The 22,634-nt window shown below is 49.7% G+C and overlaps 1 protein-coding gene and 1 long non-coding RNA gene across 3 annotated transcripts; one reads left to right on the forward strand and one right to left on the reverse strand.

Moving 5' to 3' along the window:
- Positions 1-1,375: 1,375 nt before the first annotated feature.
- On the reverse strand, positions 1,376-11,172 carry LOC128112290 (uncharacterized). The gene is made up of 3 exons (XR_008218936.1): positions 10,823-11,172; positions 2,127-8,471; positions 1,376-2,037 (listed from the first exon to the last, which is right to left on the reverse strand). It is a non-coding gene; the product is annotated as an uncharacterized LOC128112290 (long non-coding RNA).
- Positions 11,173-11,348: 176 nt separating this feature from the next.
- LOC128112289 (uncharacterized) lies at positions 11,349-21,582 on the forward strand. Of its 2 annotated transcripts, none has more exons than XM_052741295.1 (3): positions 11,349-12,435; positions 13,058-13,384; positions 19,669-21,582. In XM_052741295.1, the coding sequence occupies exons 1-3, from the start codon at positions 11,929-11,931 to the stop codon at positions 19,858-19,860; spliced, it is 1,026 nt and encodes a 341-aa protein (XP_052597255.1). In that variant the 5' UTR covers positions 11,349-11,928; the 3' UTR covers positions 19,861-21,582. The 2 variants fall into 2 exon arrangements, with proteins under 2 accessions (XP_052597255.1, XP_052597256.1); XM_052741296.1 differs by having other exon boundaries at positions 13,115-13,384.
- Positions 21,583-22,634: the final 1,052 nt, after the last annotated feature.

Raw genomic sequence — 22,634 nt, forward strand, 5'->3', positions numbered from 1 at the left:
TATTGAGCACAGCTAAAATAAAACAAACTTTCATGACAACTGTGGGGTGTTTTCATGGGCAATGTTACCCAATGACCTGGGAAAGTCATTGGATGCCAAGCACAACACACTTAGGCAAGTAGCCCATACTATACACCACTTGAATGGCTGCTGTGGCCTGCCTGAACATGAGAGGTGGGAACAACCATGACTAAAAACCAAACAGAAGTTTCCTCCATGTGAAGGACTTCCATCTTCTACCTACCATCTGGCCAATGTCTCTGCTTGCCTGCCTCAGAATTACCAGAGATGCTAGGTAGAGAAACTGGCTCAGGGCTCACCCCCATCAGGACCAATAAGGAGCCTGGGAAGCTGGAGTTCAACATGCACCCACTCCCAAAGGTAGGTCCGTAGCTTTCAAAGATTAAAGTGTACCAAACACCCTGGGCACAAGGCCCCCGGGACTCTTTTGCATCCGTTCAGATCATCTTGGCTGACTTCTCAAAGTGTACTCCCACCCCTATGATGGCAGCAGCACCTGGTACATGAGAGACTGGAGGGCAGTTCCTCTCTACCCACTGCCCAGGAGAGCCCACATGGCCCAGAGCAGACTGTCTGCTCTCCATATCTGTCCAGGGCAGAGCACAGTTCTTTTGGCATGTGGGATCAGGAAGAACACGTTTAGGTGCACTTAGCCGGAACCCCAGGAGTACCCAGCACCTGTGTGCACTTTTTACCACAGCTGGGCCCCAACTGCTCATCATTTTTCAACCTCTCAATGACACAAAAGCAAAATTCATTCGGTAGAAAACATACCTGCTGGGGTTTACTCTGATTAGCTAGCCAGTCCTCTCAGGACAGCACAGGACAGTCACTTCAGAGTCAGACGGAGCATGCCGTGTGGCTAACAGCATGGACGGGTTAGGGGTTACTCAGAGTGTTCTCAGCTTACAATGCTTTTACTTTAAGTGGGTTCTGGAGCTTTGATCGTGTTGTAAGCTGGGGACAAGCTCCCCATTGCTCACATACACACACAGGTTACTGCTTCTAATGATGGCTCAGAACAAATCAGGGACCCCCGGAAGGTGCCTTTCAGGTTGGCGTGGACATACGTGTTTTCCTTCTAGTCCCAGCTGCCGTGAAGCACTCAGAGCCTCCCACACCTTTGCCACTTTTACTCCAGTTCTACTTGACCCCTGCTCCTCCTCCCAGCCCAGGTCACACTCATCCTCTACAGCACTTCTCTGGAAAGATGGCTCTCTCTCCAGACACAGGCTGGAGTGCTTGACCCCCTGGGGCCCTCCTGAACTTTGGTCTCATTTCCCAGTGACAAAGCCATCCTGGTGAAGGTGGACCAGCATCCTTTGCTGTACTTTCTCTGGGGCGCGCGCGCGCGCGCGTGTGTGTGTGTGTGTGTGTGTGTGTGTGTGTGTGTGTGTGTATGCATGAGTGTGTACTTGCATATGTGTGTGTGTGCATGCATGAGTGTGTGCATGCACACATGTGAGTGTGAAGGTGACAGGTCAAGCTCTGATGCCAATCCTTCATCCCCATCCATTTTGCTTTCTTTGAGACAGGGTCTCTCACTGAGACATAGACCTTACCTATCTAACTAAACAGACCCAGGAGGGATCCTCCTTTCTCTGCCTCCCCAAGACTGGGATTGCGAGCAAATGTCACCACACCTGGATATTTTACATGGATTCTAAGGACCGAACCCAGTCGTTCATGCTCGCAGGGCACGTAGTTTACTGACTAGCCTGCCTCCCCAGCTGCCCACTGCTGGACTTCTTCCACTCCCTCAGATTCCTCTACAGAAGAGTTTCCACAGAGGAGGTACTCAGTGTGAACTGGATGGCAGTGAGATGGGACAATCACAGAAGTCCAGACTTCATGTTGCCACGTGTTTGAGAAGAAGCTCTTGGGAGGGTTAGTCACTCACTGGTCCAGCACTTAGAGTGAGCTGTAGGTCCTTTGCAAACACAGGAAGCAGTGGAGTCCCCCTGGAAGCCAAGTTTCACGACTGCCCTGTCCCCAGGGAAGTTCTCCAAACCCACTCTGTACAGGGAGAGAAAGTTCAGGCTTCAAGCTCCACAGACATGAGTTCAAGCCCTCCTCCACTTCCTAACATGAATATCACCATTAACCTGCAGGGGCCTCAGGCACGATTCATCGGGCTCAGGTCAGGAGAATCTGCCTCAGCACACCCAGATCTTCCCTTTCCCTTCTTTCAGGAGGACAGACACTGCCTGCGGGCTGAAGAGTCAAGGAGAAGAAGAGGGAGTCTCAGCTGTGGCCAGAGGGACCCCTTGCAAAGCAGTTCTGGAAAAGAAAGCAACAAGAGAGAAGGAAAAGAGAAAAGAGACTCTTGTCTGCAGCCTCAGCCCCTGGGAGGCAAACTAAGAAAGTTCACAGCCAACCTGGGCAACATAGCATACCTTTCTCAAAAAAAAAGAAAAGTTGGTTTTTGTTTGTTTGTTTTGTTTTTGTTTGATTGATTGATTTTTCAAGATAGGGTTCCTCTGTGTACCCCTGGCTGTCCTGAAACTCACACTATAGACCAGGTTGGCCTTGAACTGGGATCTGCCTGCCTCTGCCTCCCAAATGCTGAGATTAAAGGTGTACACCACTGTGCCCAGCTCAAAAAAAAAGTTTAAAAGGGAGAAATGAAAAGGGTTACTTTAATATTTTTCCAGAAATGCAAATAAAGAATTGAATTGACAATCCTGTGAAGGGCTTCAGTCTGGTCCCCATCTACCCCTTTGCCCCAAAAGTAAACCAGAGCCCAAAATGTGGCCAAAGGAACTCAGTTCCAAGGGGACACCCACCTGAAGCTCACATTTTTTTTCAAATTCTGTTCAACAGCAAAGGAGCCCGAGCCAGGGTCACAAAGGTGGATCTGTCACCGGGAATCTCCGCCAAGAGGAGCCACTGCAAGGGGTCCAGCCTGCAGCAGAGTGGAAACCAGAGAGGGGCCCTCTGGCCCGGGGCTGCTGTCTAAGTCTGCAACTCATTAAGACTGAAGGGGACCGCTGAATGAGGCCTTTGTGGGTCAAAAGCTCTCCATTGGAAACCCAGCCAACTAACCCCACAAAACTGGCTTCACAACTCCTCAGGAGAAAACCATCACCACCTCAAGGACTGAAGACTTTTGTTCCAGACCTGTGAACCCCAGAGACTCGGGTTACCAAGGGGTGACAAGCAGGGCCTGTTGAGCTCACGGTTGTCCAGGTGTGGAGAAGCCCAAAATAACACACCAGCATTGAAGACAGAGCACTGGGAAGCCCAAACAGCTCCCTCCTAGGTTTTATTTACTGAAAAAGACACACAACCCACCACACCCAGTAGGACCAGACTAGAATAGGAAGTTGAACACAGACCACGGACACCTCCCTCTGATGGAAGTGAGCCTTTTCGGCTTTCCTTGTGTCGACATGGGAAGACAACAGACACACTGGTGTCACAAGCAGAGCATGAATTAGAAACACCCAGAACTTTGCAAGCTCACCACACCCAGACCCAGACCCAGACCCCACAGATTCTCACCTGGGTGCAGTTTTTAAGGCCTTTCTGGGCAGAATAAGTTAAATGGTGTCCGTGACCCAAAATGTATCTGCCCTGGACCCTAGAACATTACTTGTTTGGACCAAAGATTAAGGTTAGGAGCACTAGCTGTCACTCCCATGCAGATGGACTCTAAGGCCAGCATCTTGATGAGAGACAGGAAGAGGACCAGAGCAGAGGCAGTGGATGAGGGGTTGAGACTGGATGATGCTGGCTCAGAATGTGGCAGCCCAGGGCCGCAAGTGCCAGATCCTCCCACACATTTATGGGTCCTGCACCACCTGGTCCTGTCTTTGGGAGGTGAGCCTGAAGAAAACCACACCTCAGTGACTCTAGGGATGCCCAACATTCTAGGTCCCTGGAGCCTCCAAAGATGAGGTTCGTCTGGAAGCCAGGGTGGCTGGAGCAGAGAAGACTCTAAAATTCTGCATACATACCTCTGCAGACAGCAACCTGGCTGTGCTCCAGGATCTACCTCATAAAATTCTAGTCTGGGCCCTGCAAACTCTGGCGTGGTTGTCTGAGTGGTGCACCATGCCGGGGAATGTTTGTAAGAGATGCCCATGCACTCCTGATGTGCAGTCAGGAGTGTGAGCAGCGGCCAGAATATGAGACACTGGAGAACAGCGGTTGGCTGGGTCCACACGGAATGGCCAGGGTGGGCTGCTGGGCCCCAGGCCTGTGTCACCAGCTTTTCTGTAGTCTGATGGGTCCTCTGTCTGGTTACCTGAGAATGCCTTGGGTATGTTTTATACTCAATTGAATGGTGTTTGGATCTGTGTATCCTGGTGTGACGGTCAATGCTGTCTACTTGGCATGACCTAGGGTCACCCAGGAAGCACTTCTGGACATGTCTGTGAGCAGTTTCCAGGTTAAGTTAATTGAGGTGAGAAGACCCCCCCTAAACTTAGGCAGCAACATTCCATGGGCTCGGGTCTTAGACAAATGAAAAGGAGAAGCCAAACTGAGCACCAGCACCCCTCTCCCTCAGCTTCCTGACTGTGGGTGCAGCATGGCCAGCAGCCTCCAGTTCCAGCATCCATGGTTTTCCTGCCATGATGGACTGAACCTGCAAAATGCAAGGGGAATAATTCCTTCCTCCTTAAACTGCTTTGGTCACGGGACTGAGAAAAGTAACCAACACAGAGATGAGGCCACTTCCTGCGTTCCCCTTGGAGAAGAAAGCAAATACCAGCGTTGGTGCCAGACAGGCAGGGAGTACCAGGTCGGAGCTGGTGCAAATCTGAGGAGGTCTGAATACAGGAAGAAGGTCACTAGGGTGGGCTTTGACATTTACACCTGGTTTCAGGCTCTTCCCCTCCGTCTGCTTCCTGTGCACCATGAGATAAGTGATCTTCACGGCATAGTCCCGCCACCAGGGTCCTGCCTCACAAAGACCCAGCCAAGTGACCACAGACTGAATCACGAGCCGAGCAGTAGCGGAGCAGTCTTGCTACATTGTTTTCAAGTTGTAACCAAAGTATTTGGTTACAGCAACACAAAAAGTAACTAAAACGCTCAGTGACTGGGCCTGGAGATGTGAATCAGTGGGAAGAGCACTCACCCCAGCACCCACAGGCCCCAAGTTTGATCTCGAGCATCACATAAGCCAGGAGTAATGATACGGACCTGTAATCCCTTCACTGGAGGGATGGAGGCACAAAGCCCGGGAGTTCAAAGTTGTCCTTGGTTATGTAACAAGTACAAGGCCAATCTGAAAATCACGAGACCTTGTCTCAAAGGAGAGAAGGAATTCAGTCGACAGGAGCCACAATGATCACCTCTGACTCTGACACTGTACTGCATGGTATAGGCTGGATGGTCCCTGAAAATCATACGCGGTCATCTTAAACCTGGCACCTCAGAAAGTGACGTTGTTTGGAGTTAAGGTGGACTGACAGGTTGGAGAGATCCCCTAACCAATGTGACTACAGGAAATGGGAAGAGGGCACCAGAGGTGACCCCACCAGGAGAAGGCAGCCCTGTAGGCAAGGAGGGGTCTCAAGAGCCCAGCCCTGCTCACCTGGACCTTGGACTCTGGCATGCAGGACTGTGGATGGTACGGATGATGGTTAAGCCCCGCGTTTGGGGCTCGTTGACTCAGCCAAGCCAGGCTGGAACACTGAGCACCCTCACATGGGGCAGTACCTGGTCCTTGTGACAATTTTATACATTTTGTTGTTATTATTCCATTTTGCAATGAAAAGAATAAAGTCTTTTAAAAGGAGTTCGCTGGCCTGTCCAATGCACACATTCAGCTAATATTCAAGCTAGGATGAAGCTGGAGGCCGGTCAGCAGCAAAGGCCAGACAAGGACTCAGTGCTAGGTCAGCGGCTGAGGGATGTTCCCCTCCCACAGGGATCCAAAGCCTTCAGTGCTCACAGTTTCTCACCCTGAGCCCAGAACAGGGGTTTGGAACCCTCTTACCGTTACCTTACCTAAGCGGTCTTTGTTTGATGGTTAAGGGCAAGAGAGAAGGTTGCCGTGGTGACATCAGAGTCCCAGTGAGCGAACAGGCAAGGAGACCGCCAGGCACTGGGGAAGATGCTCTGTGGGAAAAGTGCTGAACGAGCATGAGTGCCTGGGTTCAGATCCCCGGCACGCATGTAAAAACGCCAACTACAGCCTGCGGCATGCACCTGTGACATGCAGCTGTGACCCCAGAGTGGACTCGGGACAGAGACAAGAGGACCCTTAGAGCTCCCTGACCAGTCAGTCTACTCAAATCAGTGAGCTCCAGGTCCAGTGAGAGACGAGGTCTCAAAAAAGAAGCGGCGAGTGATTGAGGAAAGATACTTGATGCTGACCTCTGGCCTCCACACACGTGCACACACAGGAACATGTGTACACATATATAGCACACACACATACATATGTATACACACATACACGAGGAAAAAATAAGGGATGGTAGGTAATAAGGGTGTCTTATTTAGGGTTTCTATTGCTGTGAAGAGACACAGTGACCACGGCAACTCTTATAAAGGAAAACATTTAATTGGGGCTGGCTTACAGTTCAGAGGTTCAGTCCATTATCATCATGGCAGGAAACATGGCGGCATGCAGACAGACGTGGTGGGGGCCAGTTACTCGCTAGTGGAACTGAATTTGATGCCTCCTCACATTCTGTTATAAATGAGAGATTTTAGCATTTTTATCAAAAGTAGCTAATTTGATTTTCTGTGCAGAACAGTCGCAGAAGTAAAAACTGTCAAGTCTGCATTTTACAGAGAAAAACCCAGGCTCAGAAAGTCTCCACTCTGCTTTGCTTCAGATCTGTAAATCAGGGCTAACAGATCCAGCCTGGGTGTCACATCCGTGGGAGGTCAACATCACGTCCATTACAATTTCATCACAATGAAAGAGCAAGTTGTATTGAACTAATAATAGTAGAAAAATGAACACGAGAAGATGTCCCTCATCAATGGTGACAAGGCAGTACACACGGGTTCCCTTCACAAACGGAAAGTTCTGACTCCAAGCCCTCAGCAGAGCAATTGAGTGACAGGGAGCCTTGTTGATGTTTCTCTTTTAGTTAATCCATATTTTCTATAGTGGGAAAACATGCATCATTTCAGAACAAAGTTACTTTCTTTAAGTAAAATTTAAAAATATCCCATCACTGAAGGGAGAAATTTTCTTCAGTAGTGTAGTGTAGCCACTGATAAAGCGCCCATGCTCCTGTAATGAGCCCTCATCTAGGCTCCTGCATGCACCTGATGACACTCGCTGGGTCACCAAAACAAACAAGAAAAAGACGTGAAAGAAGAGGAACAGGTGGAGAAGAGGGGAGTGTCAGAAAAACGAGGTAATGGGAGTGCATATAAGCAAAATATACACATGTATGAACGTGGCATACTGAAACCCTGGTTATCCATAATTGATAGATTCTAATAAAGCAATTTAATCCCCTCATTGAACATAATCCCATGGACTCCCTAGAAAATGAAAATCAGAAACCAAACATAGGTCAAAAGTTCAGCCCCAGTGAAAAGAACTGTGTTTGAAGGGTGGCCTTTGACCAAAAACAGCAAACAAGGTCTACAGCTTTGCTTCCCTCCAGCCCCAGGTCCCAAGCTGACTGAATCCCTGACCCTACCTGCTGCAAAATGTAGACACTCAGCCTGGAAAGCATTCTGGTGTGGGGCTGCTCCTTGCAGCAGCTGACGCTGGTGCCAGCTCACTCGCTCAGTCTCTCTCCCCCTCCATCTCTCCCTCCGTCCCTCTGTCTCTCACCAGAGCTCCCATGAGAAGACTGAAGTGTGTTTGGTGTCCACCAAAGGAAGCAGAACATCCTTCTACCTCCCTCGTCCTCTGTGGCCGCGTAGCAACCCACGGTCCATCTCAGAAGAACGTCTGAGTGTGTGGAGTGTAAACGTGAGGAGTTACAACAGAAGCCAGGGCCTTGCAGAGAAAGCAAAGCCTGGAAAGGTAAGAACGGACATCGACTCGTTCGTGGTCCTTGAGGCTTTAAGTCCTGGACAGGTGCTGGCACGTGATGGAGGCCTTCTTATAGCATGTCAAGAGACGGCCCTCCCCCAAGACAAGTCTTGGTCTCTAGCACGTGGTGCTACGAGGGGTTCCTGGTAGAAGGAAGCTAGGCGCTGGAGGTGTGTCTTGAAGAAGACAGGGGACCCTGGCCCATTTTACCTCTCTCTCTTCCCCAGCTGCCCTGAGGTAAGCAACCTCTCCCCGTGTACACCCACCATGATGTGTTGTGCCACCACAGGCCCCAAGCAGCAGGACCACGCAATGGTGAACTGCAACCTCGTCAGCAGTGGATTGCTCCGGGGATTTTGCTGTGGTGATGGAAGCTGACAAGCAGCAGGTGTACTTGTTACTGTCCTGTTGCTGTGATAAACAGGAAGAAGGGTTCCAGAGGAACATCCCTGTGGCCAGGAAGGCACAGTGGCAAGCGGAAAGACAGCTGTACAAAGCAAACAGAGAGAGGGACCATGATGTGGGGTGAGGCTATAAACCATCCAAGCCCGCCCCCAGTGACAGACGTCCTCCAGAAGGCTCTGCCTCCTTCAGGTTCCATAACCTCCACAAACAGCGCCTCCGACAGGGGACTGAGTGTTTAGACAATGAGCATACATGTATATAAGCAAAATGTAAACATGTAGGGGGGATGTGTCTCATTCAGATCACCGTGCAGGACAGGGAAGGGTGTGAGCCAAGGAGCTGACGATCCTAGTACTGTTCTGACAGCCCACTGTTGAAATAACCCACACACTCCCTGGGACACGCTATTCCATCCATGAGGGTGGAGCCCTCCCAACGGAACCACTTCCTAAAGGCCACGCCCCTCAGTGCTATTGCCATGGCAACTAAATTTCAATCTAAATCTTGGAACAGTGGAGGGGGAAACCAATGAGACCGGTGGCGACTGGACAGTCGCTCGGGTGAACAGTGTCTTTGGCAAAGATGGCCTGCCTCTGTGCCCAGACATGAGCCAGGGAAGAAACCAAAGATCTGATAGACCTGCCCTGAGGTGGGGCCCACCACACAGGCGCAGCCGGCTGCCTGCGTCTCCTCTCCACACTGGCCCCTTCCCACTAACCACGAGAAAGCTCACGCATTTCCAAGGGATGCAGAGTGGCCTGTGTGGAGAAGGAAAGCGCCTTCCTTGTTACACCTCATGCCCCTTGTCACTCACATGCCTTAGTACGACACGGGTGTATCCTGCCTGCAGCTGAACGCAGCTTGAGTATGGCTCAACACAAAATCCTAAACCTCTTAAAACATGAGGATTTTTTCTGCCATTTATTTTTTATTCAGTTTCACACTTCTCCAAGGATGGAGTCTGTAGATGACAATGTTGAGTTGCAAAATCAGAAGGCTGAACACACCAGCTGGATCCTGTGTGGAAAATGGCCAGCATCCACCCTGTGTCCCAGAGTGGAAGAGACCCTGACCTAGAGGAAATACCCACAGAAAGGCCCCCCAGTTAAAAAGAACTGCATAAGCAGAAATGAGGACGGCCAGCCACGAAGGACGTCACCCAGCACAGACACAGCCTTGTCATAAGTCACACAGAGGCATGACGATGACTACAGACAGCTGGTCTTGGTGGCTACAGCATCTGCAGCCACGGAGCCAGTTTTCAGTAGTGCCCGGGCACTAGGGAGGAACACAAGCCTGTCAGGGAGTCATCCTGAAACAAAGCGAGGTCAGCTCCGCCCCACAGAGCCCAGGCTGGCTCCAAGGTTCTTCATTCAGTCTATTAAAAGCCTCAAGTTCCCCACTGCATCCTGTTTCTCATTCAGAAAACGGGTTGACCTCAGGCACACTCTCTGTTTCCCTAGGTTGTGTCTGCTTTTTTTCTTGAATGGAATTGTTTGGCTGTTTGTTTTGGTTCCTCTTTGGGGATACCAAGAAAGCCATGTTCCCCTTTTCCTGGTATTAAAAGTGCGTCAGTGTGAGTATGGCAAAAGAAAAGTGAAGACTAAGGCGTGGCCGCTTTGCTCCACAGGCTGGATCGGCAGGCATCTCAGGGTGCCATAGCTCATCACTGTTCTTTGTTTTTTGTTTGTTTTGTCTTATTTTTTTCTACATTTTTCCAACTGTCCCAGAGTGTGTCTGATGGTACATAACAAGAAGAGAAAGGAGACAGAGGCAATGTTATCTTGAAATTCATGAAGGTCGCCACTGGGACACAGAAGTGGAAGGAGCACAAAGCCACCACCCGTGGCAGGGTGGGGGTCCAAGGCCACCCAGAGCCACTGTGTCTTATGAGCAACTGCCCGGTAGAAGAAGTCAATTCTTGGTCATAGCATGGCTCTTTCATGATCCAAAACAGGGACACAGTTCAGTGGTTAGATCATTTGGTGCTTGAAGACCAGAGTTTGAACCCCCAGAACCCACATAAATGACAGGTGGGTATGATGTCCCACCTGTAACTCCAGCTCTCTAAAGGCTGACAGGAGCTCTCCAGAGCAGGCTGGCTAGCTAAACAGCCATATTTGTGAGCTCTGGGTTAATGTCTCAGTGAGTAACAGAGAGAGCAATGGAGAAAGGATCTTGACATCATCCTCAGGCCTGGACATGCACACATACACAAACGCAAACGTGCTTATACATACATATGTATGCATACCACACATGCAGACACATGAAAAGAGTGAAAGAAGCGAAGAAGCTAGCCACACACAAAAATAAAAATAACGGAGTGTAATGTCATCAGATGCCAAGAGGGTGCCAGTTTCTCCTCCCCAGCTTAGCTAGTCATACAGCCAGATGCTGTGAGGCCTGTGTGTCAATGACAAAATCCCTCACCATGGAAGGGTTGGCTGGAGGTAGAGGACAGTCCACCATGGTAGGAAAGACAGCAGCAGGAGTGAGGTGGCTGGTCGCATCGGGTCCACTTAGAAAGCAGAGATGAGCATTCTTGTCCCTCGCTTTCTTGTGGAGGCCCACAAAGGTTCCTAGTGAGATCGGAGCTTGCTTTACCCAGCAGAGCTGCATTAGAGGATTGCTTCACCATGTGTGTGGTTTCTAGGTGATTGGAAGGGTCTACTCTTGGCTGAGCTGGGGGAGGTCTTCGCTCCACTCCTTGGCATTCCTATAAATAGCCTTTTAGAAGAGACAGGAGGGGCCAGTGGATAATAATCCAGGCCCTCGCGAGGCTATCCTGTGTTTCTGTTTCTTTCCCCTCTACCCTTCTATCTAAATCTCTTATTCCTCTCTCCTCAAGAGTTCCCTGGGGTAAAATGTGGGAGTCGGTCTCCCAGCTGGGCTCCCACACTTTCTTCTTTTTATTCAATCTGAAACCCCATCTTCCAGAAGGCTGTTCCTCATATTCATTCCCTCCTCTATTAAAGCCCCCTAAAACACCCTCACAGACATGCCAAGAGTGTATCTCCTGGGTGACCCTACATCTCTCCAGGATTGGCTAAGGCAAGATTGAAGAGGTGGTTCAGAGTGCATGCTGCCCAAGCATGAGATAACGTCTGTGTCCTTTCTCCTACTCCGGATCCCAGCCTCTCTCAGACCCTTCCTCCCTGTGTGGCAGTCCTGCCCTGAGCGTCCAGCTTCCCTGAGAGCTCTGCGCTCCTCTTGAAGAACCAGAGATGCTCAGTCCTGCCTCTGCGCTCAGGGCCACTCTGGCATATGCTTCCTCTGCCCGTGTCCTTCTGTCACTCATCACTCCCCTGGGCCAGCATCTGTGGCCTCTGAAAGCCCAGAGCTTGCACCGACTCATCTCTGGCAAGAAACACTTCCCTGTCCTAAAGCCTAAAACATGGAGGAAATGAAGAAGACATCCAGGCAGAGAAGAGGTGGTGAGATGGGAGAGAAAACAGACTGCTCAGGTGTAAAGTGTGTGTGTGTCTGTCTGTCTGTCTGTGCGTCTGTCTATCTGTCTGTGTATTGTCTGTCTGTGTATGTCTGTCTGTCTGTGTATTGTGTCTGTCTGTGTGTCTGTGTATTGTGTCTGTGTGTGTGTGTCTGTCTGTCTGTCTGTGTATTGTGTCTGTGTGTGTGTGTGTGCGTGTGTGTGTGTGTGTGTGTGTGTGTGTGTGTGTGTGTGTGTGTATGCACAGGCACATGCTCATGTATATTCCTACATGGGTACATGGAGGCCAGGGTTCAATGTCAGATGTCTTCCTCAGTCGCTCTACACTTCTATTTTAAGGCAGGGTCTTTCACTGAACCTGGAACTCACCAATTTGGCCAGACCAGCTGGTCAGAAAGACATAGGAATGCTTCTGTCTCCACACTGGGATTTACAGGTGTACACACCACTCTCCTGGTCTTTACTCCAGAAACATGCTGTGTGGCTTTGTCTTCTGGCAGAGGAGCCCGCTTGCAGAAAAATCTGGTCCCACGGGGTCCCAAGGCACACATGGGTCAAGCCACAGCATCACCAGGGAATATTCTTCCAAAGCAAGGTAAGTTTCCCCATGACATTTCTCTTCTCTGGTTACTAAGCAAGGACATCTCAGCCCTAAAGAATGCTGGCAGTGTCCCCAACAAGGAGCTGCAGGCTGACATGAACATGTCCAAGTATTGGTAAAAAGAATTACCCTTATTTAAAAGCAAAACCCAAAGCTAGGCACAGTGCTACATGCCTGCAGTTCCAGCTACTCAGGGAACAGAGGAAAAATTCACAGGAGCTCAGGGGCTCAAGGCCAACCTGAGTAACATAGTGAAAAACCCCTGTCTATTGAGACAAAATTTGTTGTACCCCAGGCTGGCCTCAAAGTCACTATCTGACCTTGAACTTCTGACCCTCCTGCCTCTGCCACCCAAGTGCTAGGATAATGAGTGTGTACCACAATGCCCAGTTTATATGGTGCTGGTGATCAAACCCAGAACCTCATACAGACTGGGCAAGCACCCAGTCAGCCAAGCTACGTCTCTGACCACCTGCCATCTTTTAAAGGCCATTATTTTTAATTTAAGGGCACAAACCTAGAGCAAACCCAGGCTGTTTGTTTTCCTGGGGTTTGGGAAGATTTGTTTCTGCTATTGAATTTCTGATATATTTTGATGTTAACACTTTGTCTCCAGGGTAGCTTGCAAATATTTTTCTCCTCTTCTCCTTTCTCTGTGGACCGTTTTCTCCAGTCATTTGCAATAACATGGGAGCTATTACATCAAGCAAAAAACCCATGCAGCAAAAGACCAACACCCCTGCCAGCACTCACGTGTGGATCTGAAAAAGCTGGCCTCAAAGCACAGAAGGGAAGTTCCCTGGGGCAGGGGAGTAGTCAGAGGACACAACTACAAGAAGACAGAGGGATCCATCAAACAGCAGAGCCACTCACACCATTGATGATGCATCCAGTTTCCCAAAAAAGTGCAGTGTGGACTTTAAACAGGATCATCAGAAAAACGGTAACTGAGACACGTCATTTGTTAACGAGCTAGCGCCTGCCACTGTACAAGCACACTTCAAAATACCATACTATAGGAAATTTAAAAACATGCAAGGTCACCTGACAGTTGACAGGAAGGGAGGGAGGGAGGGAGGGAGGGAGGGAGGGGAGAAATGTTAATCAAGGGCTGCCAAGACTCGCAGGCAAAAGCTCTTACTGCACAAGCCTGGGGACTTGAGTCTGACCCCTGAAACTCACGTAAAGGTGGAAGGAGAGAACAGACTCCACAAAAGTGACCCTCTGGCCTCCACACATGAGCCACAGCACACACAACCCCCACACATGTCCCGAATGAAACACACAATAATAATAATTTTAATTTAAAAATCAGGAGATGGGGAGATGATTCAGTGGTTGAAGGGCTTATGCTGGCAAATGTTGAGGACTGAGTTCAAATCCCAGAACCAATATAAATGCTGGGTGTGTGTATTAGTCAGGGTTCTCTGGAGGAACAGAACTGATAGAATCCAGCGGGTGTTCAATCCGCAAGGATGGATGTCTCCACTGGTCTTCAGTAGACACCTGAATCCTGAAAAAGTAGGCTCTAATGCCAGCGAAGGAATGGACTTGCAGCCAGAGTGAGAGCAAGCACGTCCTTTATGTAGGCTGCCAGCAGAAGGTGTGGCCGGATTAAAGGTGGGTCTTCCCACTTCAAATTATGTAATTAAGGAAAATCCCTCAGGTGTGGCCAGCTGTGTGGTTTTTAGTTCGTTCCAGATGTAGTCAAGTTGGCAACCAGGAAGAGCCATCACAGAGGGTGTGCAGCCTTTCTTAATTCCAGCCTCTGAAAGCAGAGATGGAGACCCCAGAGCAAGCTGGCTATGAAGAGTAGCTATATCATTGAGTTCTGGGTTTGACTGAAAGACCCTGCCTCACTGAATAGTGTAGAGAGCGATGGAGGATGACTCCTGCTATGAACCTTGGGCTTCCACGTGCACTACACACACAAACACACACATGAACCTACCCCCACACATGCAGACATGAACACACACCCATGCATACCATATACATGCATATGAAAAAGGAATAAGAAAAAAAAAGTCAAAACATAACCAAAACAGCCCTGGAGATAGACTGCAGTAAGGCCCCAAATTGGGACGCTGGTGCTAACTACAGGCTCAGCATGCATGTTGGGTGAAGATGTAACCTGAGCTGCCCCAGGTGGTGTCTCTGACACTCAGCTGCCAGCCAAGCCCCTGCTCCCTAATTTGGGAAGTGAAAATGGCCTTCTGCTCAGAACCTTCTCCACATGAGCCCTGCAGAAGATCAAAGGCACAGTGTCCAGCAGGCCCACCGTGGCTGGCATGAAGTCATGATTTGCAGTGTCTAGTCACAGAGCTTGGCTTTTTCCATTTGTTTGTCTTTGGTTTTTCATGGTTTTTGTTGTTGTTGTTGTTGTTGTTCATTTACTTATTTCTGAGACAAAGTCTCACATAGCCTAGGCTGACTTCAAACCATCATGTAGCCAAGAATGACTTTTAACTCCTGATCTTCCTCTTTGGACTTCCACATGCTAGGATTATAGGTGTACACTACCATGGCCAGTATAACACCTCATTCTTCATCCATCTAATATGTTATGACATATGATGGTATGGTGATATGTAGTCTGATATGGGAAGGGATGGTGATTCAGTATGGTATGGTACAGCATGGTATGATATGGTAAATGGTACAGTATAGTATGGTATGACATGATAAGGTATGATGGTATGGTAAATCATGATGTGGTTTATCATGGTATAGTTTGGTGACAGGTTTGATGTGGTATATTATGGTGTTGTATGGTATGGTATGGTATGGTATGGTATGGTATGGTATGGTATGGTATGGTGTCAGGTATGGTATAGTATGGTATATTTTGATATTGTAAGCTATTATATCTGGACATTACCATTTCCACTGGTCTTAGAAATCTTCAAATGCTTATATACTGCAGAGTGCCTGATCCTCAGTGAGAGGCCAGCACCACACCCGAGGGTCCCAGACAGGCCCTAGGTCTCCAGAAAAAGCAGAAGCCACTCCCTGCTGGGTTCTGCATGCCAACAGTCCCAACTCCCTTCCAGAGGAGTGTGCTGTGCATTGCTCTCCCTACAAGGGCAGGGTCAGAAGTCATCCCAAGAGGAAGTGTAGCCTGAGCCTCTGGCCTCCTATCTCTGTCTTCAGGAAGCCCACACCTCACAAATCAGGGTTAGGGTTAGGGCCGTGAACCCTGAGTGCCAGGAACTCTGCTCGTGGACTAACACCAGCAAACGCTTGGAGTCACTTACTTCAGGGTCAACCCCGGACCTGGGGCAGCAGCAGCAGGAGAAGGGGTCTCTCGCTGGGGTCTGGGTGGACACTTTATAAGCCTATTTACTTCCTGCTGGCATCTTTACAGCTTTTCCCAGAAGACTGTTGCCATGGTAACAGATGACTTCACCTTTCAGCTGTTCAATAAGTAAAATGACCTTAAAGTTTTTTAAACCTCTTTAAGCTTCATTTCAGCGATCCTAGGGGAAAAGGGTCTCCATCGCATTGACCAAGTCTTTTAAGTATATTAATTGGCTGTTAGTAAAGTTTTCTAAATTAGACTCAAAATTCACAAAGCAGGTGATCCTATCCAGAGTCCACCCTGTCATTCTGACGAGAACCCGGCCTTCCCTGAGGCTCTCATCATTCTCGTCAACATGTTTCTGCTTCCCAAGGCCCTCTGCTTGCCTGTAAAGCAGAATTGCTGTGGTGACCTGGGGCTTACCCCTGCTGCAGAGGCCACTGGCCCCAGCCCGTATGGAACCAGCAGGGTGAGGCCCCGTCTTCTAGAGGGTAGGACACCCAAGACTCCATCACCGCCAGCCTCGCTGAGTCAGCCTTCTGCTGTCTCCTCCCTCTTTACCTCCCTTATAACACTTGGCGAGGGCCACCTCATGCTGGGCACTGTGGTCCGAGTTCTGCGTACAGGAGGGCCAAGATAAAGGCCCTGCCCTCCTGGGTCCCAGGTTGTAGTGACAGAGACCAGGCAATATTCAAATACACATGTCATGGAAAGACAGAGCCACGGGGGAAACTGGGGACCTAGATATCTGGGGAAGGGCTGCCCAGAAAGGGGAACCACAGTCCCGTCTTGGGGACAAATCCACAGTGCTCAAGAACACTGGTCAAGGAGACTCCAGGGACGTGAGCTCGGGAGACCCTCTGCTCGGCAGCCTGCCACTGGCTGTCTCCCGCAGGCTTCCACTCCACGGACTCCTTGGGTTTTTCTTGTCCCAGTGACTCGGTTTAACTGAACCTCATCTGTATGACACCTTGGAGTCTTAATCTCATGCTGGATTTTTAATTTCTAAAATTTTCTTCATTCTCTTTTATAGTTTCTGTACTCTGCCAAAATCCAAAAGTTTTATTGACCGTGTTAAGCATAGTTATTTTAAATCCACCATTTATATTCCCTATCAATATTTTTCTTTTACCTCTTGATACCCCTCAATGTGAATCCCTCTCTTTCTCCCCACCCCCACGGTGCCTTGTCTCTGACACCAAATTATTCAAGTTGAGTGACAAGGGTGGGTGAAGCCCCTTGCTGAGTAAGTATGAGGACCTGGGTTCAAATCTCCAGCACCCACATCAAAAAAAAAAGCTGTGGCTACGTGTGCCTAGAACCCCAGAGCTGGTGGGAGCCAACGACAGGAGGGCCACTGGGGCCTGCGGGCGGCCGCAGGTTCCGTGAGGGAGCCTGTCTCAAGGGGTAAGGCGGAGAATAAAACAGGACACTGGTTGCCTTCCTCTGACCTTCACATGTGTGCATATACCACACAGATACACCACACACACACACACCACACACACACACACCACACATACATACCACACACACACCACACATACACACACCACACACACACACACACCACACACACACACACCACACATACACACCACACACACACCACACATACACACACCACACATACACACACACCACACATACACACCACACACACACACACCACACACACACACACCACACATACACACCACACACACACCACACATACACACGCCACACACACACACACACACACACACACCACACATACACACCACACACACACACACACACACACACACACCACACACACACCACACATACACACCACACACACACACCACACATACACACCACACACACACACCACACACACCACACACACCACACATACACACACCACACACACACCACACATATACACCACACATACACACCACACATACACACCACACACACACCACACATACACACCACACACACACCACACATACACACCACACACACACACACCACACATACATACCACACACACACCACACATACACACCACACACACATACACACCACACACACACACACACCACACAGACACACCACACATACACACCACACACACACCACACATACACACCACACACACACACACACACACATACACACCACACATACACACCACACACACACCACACATACACCACACACACACACCACACACACACCACACATACACACCACACACACACACCATACACACATACACACCACACACCCACCACACATACACACCACACACACACACCACACACACATACACACACACCACACATTCACACACATACACCACACATACACACCACACACACACCACACTTATACACACCACACACACATACACACCACACACACACACACACACCACACATACACACCACATATACACACCATACACACACACCACACACCACATACCACTTACAAACTCATACTCAAGCCACACACACATACCCTACATATATATACACACATCACATATTTACACACACATTCACACCACACACACACACACACACACACATCACACACCACACAAACAATAAATAAATAAATAAATACTTTTTTAAGAATTAAAGATATTCAGAGGCTGAAGAGACGGTTCAGTAGTTACAAGAACGAACTCTGCTCTTACCGAGGACCAGAGTTCAGTCCCCAGCACCCTTGTCTCTGCTCTCTTCTGGCCTCCGTCAGCACCTGTGCCCGTGTGCCCATACGCACAGGCACACACACATCATTAAGTATAAAATCAACTCTTTAAAACACGCATATCCAGGAATATATCTTGGTCTGCTCTCCCAGGCAAAGGGAAGCGCAGGCTTTGCGACCTGAATAGATGCCAGTCTTCATCTGAGAAACGGAGGAGAAAGAAGGGGAGAGGTGTGGTCCTAGATGAGTCCGAGGAAGAGCCCGGATCGGTCTGAGCATACTTGCTGTGGAGCGGGGAAGCAGTAGGGTTTCTGGGCAAGTATTCCTTGCTGATGAAAAGCCATGAATGAAGACCTGCCTCTAGATAGGCTGGAGCGGCGTCTTTCAACCAGAGGACAATACAAAGCCGGAGCCCCAGCCTTCGGTGACATTCCTAAACCGCTGAACTCCAGAAGGGCTGCTTCTGGGGTCTACAACACCGTGAGGGGCCGCGGGAGTGCGGGGTGCTGTTCTGTCTTGCTATTTAAGCCTCTTTGATTGGGGTTGCTCATAGCTTACAGTCCAAAACATCCCCGTGAAAATGAGCTCTCACCTGCTCGGAAACTTCCTGTCTGCAGCTGGTCTCTGAGAAAGCCTCTCCCCGGGTTTGTAGATGGTCACCCTCTCCCTAGGATCGCCCGTGGTTGTCCCCTGCATGGGTCCAGAGCCTGCCCCTTCTTAAAGGGGCAGCTTTTGTGTCTGGTTAGAGGCCCTGGGTCACCTCATCTTAATCGTTACCTCTTCAAAGATCCTGTCCCCAAACAGTGTTTCATGTTCCTGAGTAGTGTGAGTGTGTTGTGATGTGTGTGCAATCTGTGTGTGTATTGGACGGGGTGCAAGCAGGCGTGTGCCCCAGCATGTGTGTGGAAGCCAGGGAATGACCTCAGGTGTTGCTGGTCCTTGTCATCCACCTTGTTGGAGACAGGTCTATTGCTTCCCACTGTATACACCAGGCTAACTGGCCTCTGAGCTTCCTGAGATTGCAGATTCAGGCTACCCCACTGGGCTTCACATGGATTCTGAAGTCATGTCCTCATTCTCCTGTGGCAAGTCCTTTTCCCACTGAGCCATCTTCCCGGTCCCCAGCCCATGCATCCTTATCACATGCATAATTTATCAAGTAAGGCTTTATGAGGGAGAATGGCTTGCCTCAGGTCACACGGCTAATGGGCACCCTACTGTCTTTGATGCCACAGGTTTCAGCACCAGGATTCCACAGCGCACTGTCCGCCCACCATCACCAGTGGGTATCATTGGATACAACCCACAATGAAGACACCCAGGCTCCAGAGACACTGCGTCTGAGTAAGGGGGCCCAGGGCTCTGTGTCCTCACTCACAGGCTCCCCAGCAACTGCCCTGTGTTCCAGATGGAGAGACTCCTTCTAAACTGGGACTGACATCATCTGTGGCACGAGTGTCCCCTGGACCAGCAACTACCCAGAAGAGACCCATTTCAAGGACATGTCAGAGAGGGCAGGGAGATGATTCGTTCCATGGGTAAATTACTTGCTGCGATTCACATCTCCGACACCCATGCGAGAGCCAGGCACAGCCGGGTGTGTCTGTAACCCCAGCTCTGGGAGGGTGGAGGGTGGAGACCTGCAGATCCCTGGAGCACGGTGGCAAGCCAGGCTAGCAGAAAACAAGCTCTAGGTTCAGTGAGAGACCCTTTCTCAAAAAATAAGATGGAACATGGTGGAGTAAACACCTGAGGAGTTCTGGCCTCCGTGTGTTCACCTGAGCACACATGTGCACACGCACAGGGAAGGGCAGGGGAGGGGAGAGAGAGTACTAAGCATGGGCCGCTGGCTGCTGCTTGTTCTCGGAATGTTTACTATAAACACTATAAACAGAGATCGTTGAAGTAAACATGGATACGCTCTGGAGGTTTATTTTTAACTTTGCCGGGAAGGTGGCCATGAGCTCAGTGACTCACTGCAGTGTTCAAAAAGAACGTTTTCTCACACCCCCCAAATTATACCTTCTATGTGGAATCAGAAATTACTGACTCAGAAAAATATCCTTTATAGCACACGGTACAAAGAGCAGAGAATCACGCCTCACGACTAGAAGCCAGGGTCGGGGATAACAACACACAGCTAGCACCACCCCGAGGACAAGGGGTGTAAGTGATGCTGAGGCACAGAGCACGTGAGAACTGTGGAGGACTGATGACAGGGGACCGCAGCCAGCTGAGGTCACCACCTTCCCAAAGCTCCCACGAAGAAACAACAATGCTGACTCAGTTTGTCCTGGGCCTCTCTTGGATTTTCCAGCCAAGCAATACAGGCTGTGTTTGCAAGTCGCCTCAGAGTTTGGTTGGCAAAGGACGGTGCACCCTTGAACACGGGCTCAGGCAGCCAAGCGGAGATGCTAAACTCTGTGCATGTCTTTGTGTGGGCTGAGATCTGTTTTCTATGGATTACTACAGCACCCTACACCGTCCAAGAAATGTCAGACAAGTTGACCACAGCAATTAAGTTGTCTGCCATCTGCGAGGGGGCTTGGCTTACAGCTTGCTGAAGTTAAATATATTTTGAAGAGAAAAAAGCCAAGTTTTTCGATGTTTTGCCTATCTGTCAATCTCAGCCACGCTAGCCTTGGAGCGTCTGAAGGGAGAATTGTTCTCCCTCAAGGAATGGTTTAGCGTTGGCATGCTGAAATTTCAGAACCCGAGGAGCACTCCAAAAATGAACTACTCCTTGAGAAACCCCACATCTAATCTTGGGGTTGGCAGAGCTAAAGCCCTGCTCGGAAGTCAGCCAGGCTGTGAGATGAAGGTATTCTATCATCACCCCAGACGGCAAGTTCTTTTCCAGAAGTGCCAGGCCTGAGTGAAGAGCCCAATCTCACACCCCTGCCTCTGTTTCCTCACGTCGAGTGAACGTCTACATGTGACACTCAGACCTACAGTGTAACACTCACAAAACCCTCTGCCTCTCGGCTGCAGTTCCAGGCTGAGCTGTGAGGTCGGGAGGGAGGATGGGTCTGGGACCCTGCTGTGTGCTTGCCTGCAAACGTTCTGATCCGCTGTGGTCTCCCAACTTTGACCAGAGTGACTCTTCCATTCTCCTTGGAGACAAAGTATTCCAAGACCCGTGAAAGCACTGTTTTGCTTTGTTTGTTTTGTTTTTTGGATGAGGAGTGTTTCCCTTCTGAGCAGTGTGCCTTCCTTACATGATAGGAATTTCTTCTCATCCTAAGGTAATGGAAAGCCAAGTGTGGTGGCGCACACTTGGAATCCTAGTACTCTGGGGACAGAAGCAGAGGACTCAGAGTTCAAGGCCTGGATTACATAGCAAGACTCGGCCTCACAGAAAAGGACTAGAAGGAAGCTGGTGAGGATGGGTAGGTGGAGGCGGTAATGATGGCGGGATGCTGACAAACTGACTCCCTAGGAAGAACATCCAAGTCCCAATGTGCATCTGTGTCCTTTTCCATGGGGCAAATACTCTGACCACAGCCAATGTCAAGCCATTGTTAGTTTTAACAGTCAGGTGGCTATATTCCTAAATACTCAATAACCATTTCCCAGAAGCCGCGGGAGCCAGCCTTCACTCAGAAGTGTCTTGGCAGAGTGGAGAATGACCACCATTCCCCACATGCGTTAGTAATTTGTGTATATGTGCCAATAGCCCAGCCGGCACTGAGCAAAGGCCAGCAGAGAAGCTAGAGCAATAGAAGAGGCCTCTGCCATTAAGACCCTTGAGGACTGTGGCTGGGTTTGGGATTTTTGATTTGTTTTTAATCTGTTTAGAATATTCTCTCCCCTTCTGGACACAAACTTAAAAAAAAAAAGCAGACTGTGCAAGGAAGACGCCGCCACCAGGTGTCGGCACATGTGATATTGGGGGGAGGGGGGCGGAGCAGACATGATGGGCAGCAAAGCCCTGCAGATACAAAAGTAAAAGCTGGGCCTGATGGGGTGAGACAGCAGGAGGGTGGGAGGACAGCTCGGAAAGCATGAGTTCGATCCCCAGGACCCACATGAAAAGTCAGGCCAGTTGGTGTGTGTGTCTACAACCCTGGCAGAGGGCTGGGGGTAAGCAGCTCTTTGGAGCCTGGTGGCCAATCAGTCTGGCTAAACTGGTGAATTCCAGGACATAGCCTGTTATCAAAAAACTATGGGGTGGGGTCTGCAGAGGTGTCTCAGAGCAGCT

The sequence above is a fragment of the Peromyscus californicus genome, unplaced genomic scaffold (genome assembly GCF_007827085.1).
Source record: "Peromyscus californicus insignis strain IS unplaced genomic scaffold, ASM782708v3 Scaffold_16__1_contigs__length_79575227, whole genome shotgun sequence".
Lineage (NCBI taxonomy): Eukaryota > Metazoa > Chordata > Mammalia > Rodentia > Cricetidae > Peromyscus > Peromyscus californicus.

Coding starts and splice junctions, on each gene's coding strand:
- LOC128112289 (XM_052741295.1), top strand. CDS start 11,929: ATGTCTGTCTGTCTGTGTATTGTGTCTGTCTGTGTGTCTGTGTATTGT. Junction 12,436..13,057: donor GAATATTCTTCCAAAGCAAG/GTAAGTTTCCCC, acceptor CTTTGTCTCCAG/GGTAGCTTGCAAATATTTTT. Junction 13,385..19,668: donor ACAGGATCATCAGAAAAACG/GTAACTGAGACA, acceptor TTGATGCCACAG/GTTTCAGCACCAGGATTCCA.